This window comes from Etheostoma spectabile, chromosome 6, assembly GCF_008692095.1.
Source record: "Etheostoma spectabile isolate EspeVRDwgs_2016 chromosome 6, UIUC_Espe_1.0, whole genome shotgun sequence".
NCBI classification, from domain to species: Eukaryota; Metazoa; Chordata; class Actinopteri; order Perciformes; family Percidae; genus Etheostoma; species Etheostoma spectabile.
Window position 1 is genome coordinate 8,065,196 of NC_045738.1, and position 11,322 is coordinate 8,076,517.

The window sequence follows — 11,322 nt, forward strand, 5'->3', positions numbered from 1 at the left end:
CAGAAGTTGGTTGACTCCATGCAACACAGATGTGAAGCAGTAGTGCAGTGATTCAAAGTAAAGCGAACCCTCGAGACATTTTTCAGTTTATACAGTAAATGTTTGTGTTTGTATTGAAAAATGCAAATACTGCTATTTTTTGGAACAATTTCTTTAAAGGTATAACACAAACTTGATCAATTTTGGTCATGTTTTGATTTGGAATTGAATGTGCAGTGTTCCCAATGCATTGATATTATGGAATTAAAAGCTATTCTAAGGATTTTGAGCATTATTCATTTTTCAAACACACTGCTACTGCTAACTGTACATGTTACAGACAAACAACGAAGGCATGAGACACACAACCCACAGGACTTGCATCAAATAGTACATTAAAGTAGTATTTTTACACTTTCTAAAAACAGTTCTCTTGTTTTGTACTGTGATCTTGCAATCAACTGTTCCATGTAGAAAATGTCCAAAAAAGATAGCCACTGTTGTCTCTGGAGAGACTGTGGGGCCTGCCAACATAACGTCATAATATTCTTTGGCTGCCGTTAGGCCGGCCACACTCGTCGTTGAAAAGATAACCTTAATAAAGAGTCATCATTCAAGAACAAAACCAAAGGAGAAGATGGTACGGTGCTGACAGACATGAGGAAACACATTTCCAAACTTTTAATACATCTGTACATATGAAGAAAAGTACCCTGGAAGACCTGGTAGCAAAACATGCAGTTAGGGTATTGTCTGGCTTCCATCAGAAAGTTATATAGATGAAATTATAATGTATCGTCTTATGATTAGGGTTTCTTGAAAAAATGAAAATGTTGAATCCGACTCTAGGCCAATTTATATCTGAATGAATGAATTATGTCTTTTTTCCATGTATTGTCAATTGGCATAGGTTTATGCCGATGAATTTTTATGTTTACAGTGTACTACATCTTCTCCTATATAGGATGCCTGGACGCGAAAATATCAGAATTCAACCGAGAGTGCAGAGGGCAAAGGGTAAAAGGCGAAGGGTAAAATTTAAACCTAGGGATATTTTAGCCACCTTTTGTAAAGTGGAATTTCATTTGAGGATGTTTTCCTTTCCAATTGAATTTACATAGCAGTGCATTCAACCTATCCCAATATCCCGCTGGTGGTAGCAGAGTCATAGAGCTAAAAAAGTTATCCAAGGAAGAACATTAATTTCAATTATCAAAAATCATGATTTAATGGAGTTTGGAATTTTAGTCCACCTCTTCAGATCTGATTCAACAGCTCTTGAAATATAGTTAAAATTGTTTCAAAAAATCAGGTTAACTGAAGAATGTATCTGAATACCTTGAATGTTTCACCAGTGTAATTTCAGAAATGTCTTTGGAATCATACATAGCTTCATTACGGGGAAGTAGCGCTGATTTGGACCATTTCATTTTGAATCCTGAAAAACTGCCATAGTCTTTAAATTTCTTAAGAAAGTCAGGTACAGACTGTGAGGCATTACCAAGATAAAGCAAGATGTGATCAGCATATAAAGAAATATGGTGGTCCGTATTGTGCACAGTTATGGGAACCTGGTGCTCTGATAAATGAATAGCCTGTGCGAGTACTTTTAAGAATGAATCAAACAAATAGGGGAGAGAACACAAACCTGCCCTCTGCTCCTTGTAACTGTAGAGAGCTGTTTCTCCCTGTTCTATTTCGTATAGGCTTTGCCCTCTAAGGCTATTGCTACTGGGGTATATTCCTTCGCGCATGTGCAGTCGAAGGGATATACCCCAGTAGCGATAGCCTTAGAGGGCAAAGTGTATAAGAAATAGAATCTGGAATTACAACTCGTAACTATCGTTAATACCATGGCGGTTTGGTAGGAGTAAAGAACCTGAATCTGAGAGATAAAATGTTCCCCAGCCCTCATATGTCTTTGGACCTACCACAGCCATTGCCATTCCAGATGGCCAAATGCCTTCTCTGCATCTGCATCTACAAGACAGCAGCTGGAGTTGGATTATTTGTGGAGGCCTCTATATGATATGCATTAAATGATGAATATTATCCACAACTGTTGTGTACTGTATACCACGTTGCTGTCTGCATAAATCCTTTTCAGGGAGTGCGTGTGGCGGCGCTTGTATTAGCAGCGGCCCGGAGGCATGCTCCAAACGGTATTTCGTTGCAATGTACCTGTACATGTGTAATGACAATAAAGTTATCTATCTATCTATCTATCTATCTATCTCTATCTAACTAGGTGGGTTTTAATGAAACCTGTTTGATCATGGTGGATGGGAAGTCATGTAAGGTTCCAGACGATGGGCAGATACCATTCATACAATTTAACATAGAACTATAGGGTTATAATGTGAACAAACCAAGGGATCTTTATCTTTTTTGAGCAGTAATGAGATTAATGCAGTTTTGACATCTCTAGAAAAGGAACCCTTCAAAATATCAAACTGGATCATATCCAAAAGTAATTGACCTACTGTAATTGCAACCAGAAAGCTAGGATAAATTCAGGGGGCATCCCATCAAAACCAGGTGATTTTTAATTCAGGCAGACTGATGTGTGGAAAACAATTATTAATAGTTAGACAAAGAATATTGTTAAACATTTCCCCCTTTAAATTAATAGGCGAATATTGTAGACAACACAACCTGTGCGTATGATTAGAAATGCAAAGAAGATATTTGCCTGAGGGAATTTATTTTAGCATTTTATTATCTTAATATGTTTCAACAACGTAATTCAATTTTGTGTTTTAGAAAGATAAAAAAATGGTAGTGCCAGATGGTAAAAGTCAGATTTGATTTGTTAAACTACATTATGTCCACACACTGCACGTGTGCATTTACATTCATGTGGCCTTTGTAAATGAGTACAGTATATGTATGTAAGGAGGATTGGATCAGGTTTACAGTTATGTGAGTGATGGATTGCTTGTGTGTCTGTCTGATCCCATGTTATGTGTGGAACCTGTTTGTAAAAGAAGGATGTGGGATTTCATGCAGACGTGCTCCATGAGGGTTACAAAGCAGTTTATCTTGTCACAGCTCACTTACTGCAACAAAAAAACACTTTCTCTCTGTCTGAATCTCTGTGCCTCACACACCCGCCAACTCGCTCCTCTTTCTCTTGCCTCCCAGGTTTGGTATCTCTCCGGCTGGGTGTGCTACCTCCAGTTTGAAAAAGCAAAAGAGCAGCAAGAAGTAGAGGGAAAACAAGTGATGGAGGAGTACACGGAAGAGTGGAGGGCATTGAAGGAGGCGGGCAGATCATACCTGACCAATGCTAAGAAGGTAATTCAAGGCTTAAAAAAAAATCTAAAAAACAGACCAAACATTGCTGCTTTTTGGTGATGCGGATAATGTATATTTGTTGTTCATCTCTTATAAAATTCCGATGGTGGAAAATAACTAAGTACATTTACTCAAGTACCAATTTGACACACTTTACTTAAGTATTTCCATTTCAGGACACTTTATAATTCTATTCCACTATTTTTCAGGTGGAAATATTGTACTTTTTACCACTACATTTATCTGACAGTCAGTCAGTTCTTAGTTATATGGTTACTGGTTAATCCATAGATCCTAGTTAGTCAATTAATTGACAAATCATTGAAGCCATTTTTAATGCAAAAAGGCCATTGATTTCACCTTCTCTAATGTGATGAAAACCTATGTACTTTTACTAAAGTAACATTTTGGATGCAGGACTTGTCATTGAGTATTTTTATATTGCGAGATTGGTACTTTGACGTAAGTAAATTATTTGAATACTACTTCCATCACTGTGTATAAATAGAAGAGGACTCTTACTATGCTCCATTGTTGCCACGGAAATATCTTTTAGTACGACAAAGAGGTTTAAATATACCACTTTCTCTCTCTCATTCCTCCTCACATACAACGCACGCACACACACACACTCAGAGTGATGTGTCTCATTCATTCTGTCAAGGAGCAATGCCTCTATGGGGCTGTGATTCATGTTAGTCTAAAATCCAATAGGCTTGTAAATCAGACAGCACAGGCTGAGGAATGGCATGTCCCACCTACGATATATATTTTTCTCTTTACTCTATTTTTTACCTCCCCACCTAAATACCTACCTTCCCTCCTGCTCTCCCACCCCATCTTGTTCTTCTGCAGATGAGTGGGGGTTGCAGATTGACAATATATTGATGTCTGTCCCTGGTCGCAGTGTAGTGACAGGCCTGTCTAACCAGCATCTACTGAGGATGTCCACAACTGAGACAGGAATGAGGTGGGCCTTGAGCTGCCAAGAGGGAGAAAGGAAGAAACTGTGGGGAGAACAAATAATGGCACAGGGCGCATATAGATTTGAAAAATGGGGAAAATTAAGAAATTAACCATTATTGCATGGAGAGAAAGAATACATAAGAATACAAGAGGAAAGACTGGCAAAAGAATTGGGTGACGTATCAGAGCATGACAAAAAGCAACAGGCGCAGGATATTGTGAAAGGTAAAGGCTCGAAGACCTTGAAAAGATTTGGTGGAATGTGGAGAGAGAACAGCCCCACTTATGGTTTACTTCATTCCTCATCTCGCCACTTTTGTGTGCATTTGTACATTGTGCACTCAAGATTCTCCCTTGTTTATATCTGAGCTTTGTTTCTGAGCATCACTGTGAGTGTTAATTATTAACGATGAGTCAGTCTGCTAGTTAAAATGGGCTCCAACATGGAAATGAGGCCTCAAAGCCCAACGGCTTGTTTTGGCACCAGACCACTTTTTTGCATACTTTATGACCTTGCTCTGCGTGCGTGCGTGCGTGCGTGCGTGAGAGACAGTAAGAGAAAGAATGCGGGTATGCATAGACACACCTTATGTGGATGCACATATTTAATTATGGTTGTGTGTGCCAACTTGCATATTTAATTATTTGTTAAGAAATGTCTTCATTATTCATCTCTTCTGTGATCGATACTTGTGCACGCTTGCTCTCTCCCTCTCTGCATTCAGCTGAGATACTATAAAAAGAAATGATGGGGTGGAATGCATGGGTTGAGAAGACAAGAAAGAAGTAAAGGAGAGGAGCAGTAGGGTGAGCAGGAGTTGAAGAATGAAAGGGGAGGTGAGGAAGGGAACAGATTGGATTCTGTGTTTGTGTCTGTGTGTGCATGCGCATGCACAGGGTGTAGCTGGTGAATAGTGGTGAGGGTAAAATCAATAGTAAACCGGACGTGAAATGGAATTTGAGTCTCAGCCAGATAGGGTTGCAATTGAAGAAGGACCTGCAGTGTATGCACAGAAGACATTGTGTGTGTGTGTGTGCGCAGGTGCGTGCATGTGCATGAGTGTGTACATTTGCCTGTGTGTGCACAGAGTCAGCTAGGGCAAACGTAGGTCAAAAGCTTTACTATTTGATGTGGCTGAAAGGGTATCCCATGAGCACGGATTGTGGCTTGGTTTGGTCCAAGGTGTGCTTGTCATGTAATTTTAATGCCTTTCCCTATCGAGGATGTGACTGGAGGACTGAAGTGTTGTGTGTGTGTTTGTGTGTGTGTTTTTGCAGTCAGCCCTGTTAAGACTTCCAGTGACATGCCCTGTACACACTTAAGAAGGTCTAATCTCGGCCAATGTCACACCCTTGCCAGTGAAGAAGTGTGTGTATGTTTGAATGACAGAGTGAGACACACTGTACGATAGGAGAAAGAAACAAAAAAATCATCTAATTAATTCTCTCTTCCTAATGAAGAGATGTAGGAATGCTGTGTTTGGTCTAAAAGGGGATGCAGGATTGAGGATAAAGAGGGAAGTTGAGAGGAGTGCAACATTGTAATATGTGTATGAGAAATGCAAGTACAAGATGTGAAAGTATGAAGAGGTATCTATCACCTTTTATTGGAAGGTCACTTGGTGAGAGTGTATGAGTGCGAGCGAAAGAAAGCGAGAGACACGGTGTGCCAGGGGAAAATGGTCAGGAGACAAGCCAGGAGAATGAAGACAATAGGAAATGAAATAAAATTAAAGAAGAGGTGAAATGAAAGGGGAAGTTAAGCACAGGTGTGGAACAGAAGGTGAACAATGATGGAATGATTAGGCTTTCACCACATAATCAGCCTGTCTTTATCCTGCCACGTGAGTTGGTTTCTATCAAACAGTTTCTATCAAGAAATGAGAAAAGAATCAATTTAGGTATGAAGGGTACATTAGTGCTTATTATTACATTTTTGTCTGACAAAAGATGAAGTTTACAGATAATCTATAGCTGGACCATGCACTATGTATCCATAGAAATTAAGTAATTGTAGAGAAAGGAATGTATTGAAGACATACTATAGATTTTGTTTGTCAGCACCTATGTATTGTTACCTTTTCTTTCTTTCTTTTAAGATTATTTTTGGGGCATTTCTAGGCCTTTATTGACAGGACAGCTGAAAAAATAAAGGGGAGAGAGAGAGGGGGGAATGACATGCACCAAAGGGCCACGGGTTGGAGTCGAACCTGGGCCCGCTGCGTTGAGGAGCAAACCTCTGTGTATGGGCGCCCACTATACCAACTGAGCTTTCTTACTTTTTCACTATCAAGACTGTACACCTTTAAAGCAAGCTGAAAGACTTTAGCAGGCTGCAACAAATGACCATAAACAGGGTGAGAGCTCATTCAGCCCCAGAAGCACTTCCGCTGCATTGTGCAACTTAAGCGAACATAATTCTGTTTTGTGTTAAAACCCATAGGCCTATTCAGTTCTTTTACCAAGGGCGTTTGGGGAAAAAAATTCACTAATGACTCAAATTCATCAAGATTGCAGCTGAATTGTGTCCACTCAATGACAGGCACCATTTGTCAGGGCTGCACAATATGAGAGAAGAATGCGATAATGTTGACTATCACAATAACGATAGTACTTGCAATATACAGTATAAAACGGAAGTAAACTCAGTTCTGCCTTTCTGCTGCCTTCAGTAAACTCTAAAAATACAACAAACTGCTTGTTGAATAAAAAGCCTAAACAAAATTATTTCCATAATTTATTATTGAGCAAGTTTAACATTTAAAGAAAATTATAGTTACATTTTAAAGTGCAGTTTTCTACGGATGCTCTCATTTAACTAACTCAAAACATCCCTGAGGTTCTTAGGCATTTCATCTTAGTCTTTCTTGACTTGTTTGTGCAAGTTAATATTGCAATGATGATAAAAAAAACATTTATTTTGCCGTTTGTCCAGTATGAGATAAAGACTGAAAATAAAAATTCTTTATCATTCCATCACATGAGTCAATAAACCAGACTAAGAGTCTTCAGCCATCCTAGCGTCTCTGTGAGGCATAGTGGGGTTTTTAGGTGAATACTAATGGTAACATGCTGATGTTTAACAGGTACACTAATTGTCATATATGTTCACCAACTGAGAGTAGTTTGCTAACTTTTGCTAATTACCAAACTAAACATAAACACAGACTACAGCCGAGGCAGATGGGTACGTCATTAGTTCTGCAGATCAAGTCAAGTAAAATTAAGATTTTGAGCTGATGATGGAGCTAGAGAGAACGTCAGGGAATCACCAAAGTCATTATGCTTCATCTTCAAAGGACTTTGAATGTCTGTACAAAATGCACATCACAAAATGTCACAGGAAAGCATTCCACTGGCTAAGATATTTCACTTTGAAATGTCAAACTTATTGTGGCGCTAGAGAAAAGTCAGGGGATCATCAAAGTCAGTAGTATTTATGTTCTGGGGAACATGAATGTCTGTAAATACTGTAATTCCATGGCAAGTCATTCAATAGGTGTTGGGATATTTGAGTCTGGACCAAAGTGATGGACTGACCGACAGATCAATACTGTTATCCCTACGGCCATGGAGCTTCTAGCATGGCTCATAAGAATAGCGTGTAGATGTGAGAACAGGTGTATCCATGCCGCCATTTGTGTGTAAAATGTAAAATATTGTTGTGTGCGATTGTGAGTTGTTATTGTGGTGGTCAATTGTGCTTTGGGCTGTGACTTTCCCGCTTGAAAGTAGAGCAAAGTGGACCATGAAAGAGTTATATGATTACACACACATACACACACACACACACACACACACACCCACACACCCACACAAACCCTCCCACTCTAGGCAGCTCTCTGGGCCGTGAAAGTGAGAAGAGAAAACATAGGCTGTTGTAAATGAGAAATGCCTGTGTTTCTTGCGACAGTGGTGCTGATCTCAGCAGCGTTCTGTGCAGAATGTGTAAAGAATAGCTCCTATTTGTTTACCTAGCTGAAAGCATCACAATGAATAATCACAACCTATCCAGCTGACACACTATGCTATTGATTCGTAGGAAATATCTCCACGTAAAAATACAATTTCCAAATGGCATTCAGTATTGTAGAACATTTTTGTTTTATTTTTTGCACATGTTCACTGAATTTCTTCTTATGCAACTTATGAAAGACCTCCATCTCTTACCCAAGGCTGTAATGTGCAATTATTGTGGGTATTGAGCCAAGCCTATTGTAAAGCAAACCCAACTTTTATTCAGACCGCTTATTGTGGGATAAACATCTCGAGGCATTTCAGAGTGACACTGGCAGAATGAAAATCAGTGTTGAATGTGGTGTGTGGTGCTTTAAGGAGGCGGAGAGGGTCAGCTTCCCCCCCCCCCACCCCACCCCGTATCAGACCCTGTGACTGGACCTGGGTCACGCTCCACCTCCCCTGAGCTCCAACCTACGGAGACAGCATCCACTTAAATACACACACACACACACACACTCTACACATTCTAACACTCCAAATGAGTTCCTATGGGACTGCATGTCTCCTGTCAGGACCTGCTGTTGCTTAGAGACTGGTCCTGGGGCAAAGCAGTCACACACACTCTTCTTCACTCTCCTGGCCTTGTTATAGTTTTAGTAAGAATGATGACACTCGGCTGCTTATTGTCCATGAGCTCAAGGGTGTGTGTGTGTGTGTGTGTGGTGTGGGTGGTGTGTGTGGTGTGGGTGTGTGTGTGTGGGTGTGTGTGTGTTGTGTGGTGGTGTGGGGTGTGTGTGTGTGTGTGTGTGTGTGGGTGTGTGGTGAGAGAGATATAATATTCTAGATTTGATAAACCATTCCCCAGTCACCCTCTTTCTCTCTAGTTGTGTTCTGGAAAGAAATCCTAAATATAAGTTGCCCTTATTGTATATTATGCACACACAGAAGCACAGTGGTATGCTTTGCTGTCCTTGGTGTTAGCTCCAGTAGTTTTATCACTCAACTCCACTTTGAGTTCAATAATTACACACAAGCAGAGTATTTTACAGAGATACTTTTTTTTTAATTTTTTTTTTTTTAATTGCTCTTTCATGGCATATTTTACTGAGATAAACTGTGTGTGTGGGTGTGTGTGTGTGTGTGTGTGTGTGTGTGTGTGTGTGTGTGCTGATCATATGTGCGCATCATATGTGCGCGTGCATGTTACAACACTAACAGAAGGATAAATGGTCTTTTTGTCTCTTGTGCAGCTGAACGGTGTATCAAATGTGCTGATTTGCGAAATGAAAGACAAAAACTGTTTACCAGCGTTTTGTGAGCCGTGACTGCCTCACTGACAGAATGCAGCTGCTCTTGGATATTTCAGTCGGCCTAACCAGCACTTGGAGACTTAAAACCTCCGGGTGCTGCTCTCTTCCCTCCAAGCTGCTGCTTACTGATGCTATAGTGATGCACTCTTATCTTCAGTGACACAAGGAAGAGCCTCAGTCGAGAACGTTTCACTCACAATACAGTATCTCTTTATGTGTATTGCCTCTGCAGTATAATTTTGCACTGCTGTATAACCTACTTTCTTTTTATAATTTCCGTTTCACCAGTCTACTTACTAGCCCATTACACACTTGCATCACCCTTTTTTTTCTTTATCTCCCTCTTCCCCAGCTGTACAGTAAGCTGCGATGTGATGACCAGCCAATGTTGGAGCATGTGGACCAGCTGCTAGGTGACCTGGGTGGGGAGCTGGAGGGAGAGGAGGGAGATCCAGTGTTGGATGAAGACTATGAACCCTGTAGTGATGAAGACGAGGAGGGTGATGCAGCGGCACCCATGGAACACTGACCAAAGCCCCCCTTGATTCTACTCTATGATTTGCCTCTAGTTAAAATGTTCAAGTGCACTCTCTGAAGTGCCTTTTGTTTCTTGCTATCCTTTCACACCATTTTATAAAAGATGAAATTTGCAGAGGGTTGGCCGTCTGGTTTGTGTGTCAGGGGCTTTAGAGCTTTACTTCTTACCAGCAGTAAAAGCAAAACACCTTTGAATGTTTTTACCTCTTATACACACATTGGTTTCTCCAAGCCAACATACACAGTACATGTGCACAAACTGAAATTGTACAAAAGCTGCACAATAATTACTTTTACTCTGTTGATCAATACAGCAGCAGCAACGGAGTTTCTCTCTCAGACTGCAGTAAAGGGAAATATCGCAATGGGAAGTAAGCATTATTAGAAAACTGTGTCTGCCAACAAACAGTCAAAGCTATCTTTACATAACGGTTCTAATATTCTAAGTTTATATGCCATTCTTGAATTTTTATGCTATTCAGTTTATTCTGCTGCCTTGGTTTTTTTTTGTTAACTCATTGGATTCAACAAGGCAAGACACGATAGAGAGAATTTGACATTAACTTATGCAGCATGCGTTTCTCTCTGCTAGGCTGTTAAAGTGGCTGGTACAAAGCCTTTCAGATGGGAGAGACAGGCAACTGTCTTCTTTTTTCTTCCCCAACTAGTTTTCACAAAACAGGCTTTAAAAATTCTCAATCGGGGTTATGTATTGTAATGGCATGGGCCAGTGTGATGAAATGGCACAATAATGGGCCAATGCTTTTTACTTTCTTTTACATATTTTACAATTGAGTGCAGCAAGGTGAAGAGCAAGAGTTTGTACCAAGTAGACAACAGCGACACATCGAGCTACTCTCTGTGGACAGTAAAGAATATAATGTTTTAACTTCTTTTGTAACTAACGGCAAGAAACTCATATTGTTAGACATTAACAACATGATATGCTGTTGGTTCAGGCTAGAGATGTCAGACTGAATATTTCAAAAAAATTTACATTTTGACATTTGAATTCAGTAATTACACACAAGCAGAGTATTTTACAGAGATACATTTTTTTTATCTTTCTCTTTCATGGCATGTTTCACTGAGATAACTGTTGTGTGTGTGTGTGCATCACTTGTCCGCGTGCGTGCCACATAACCATTTAGCAAAATTTGTATTAACTGGCCCAATTTAATCAGTATCTAATTATTTTTTAAATACAATGAAACACATTGTTTACATTAGTTTCTATGCACCTTGCAAAATATAGTTAAGTTCGGAAATATTT

At 39.9% G+C, this 11,322-nt stretch overlaps 1 protein-coding gene across 2 annotated transcripts in view; it reads left to right on the forward strand.

The window, feature by feature from the left end:
- Nucleotides 1-11,033, forward strand: part of si:dkey-12j5.1 (probable assembly chaperone of rpl4) — a 37,599-nt gene extending 26,566 nt beyond the window's left edge. For both annotated transcript variants that reach the window (XM_032519446.1, XM_032519447.1), the window contains exons 10-11: nucleotides 3,124-3,276; nucleotides 9,865-11,033. In XM_032519446.1, coding sequence (XP_032375337.1) covers nucleotides 3,124-3,276; nucleotides 9,865-10,041 — 330 coding nt within the window. In that variant the 3' untranslated portion in view covers nucleotides 10,042-11,033. The remainder of the gene's footprint in view (nucleotides 1-3,123; nucleotides 3,277-9,864) is intronic.
- The last annotated feature ends 289 nt before the right edge of the window (nucleotides 11,034-11,322 follow it).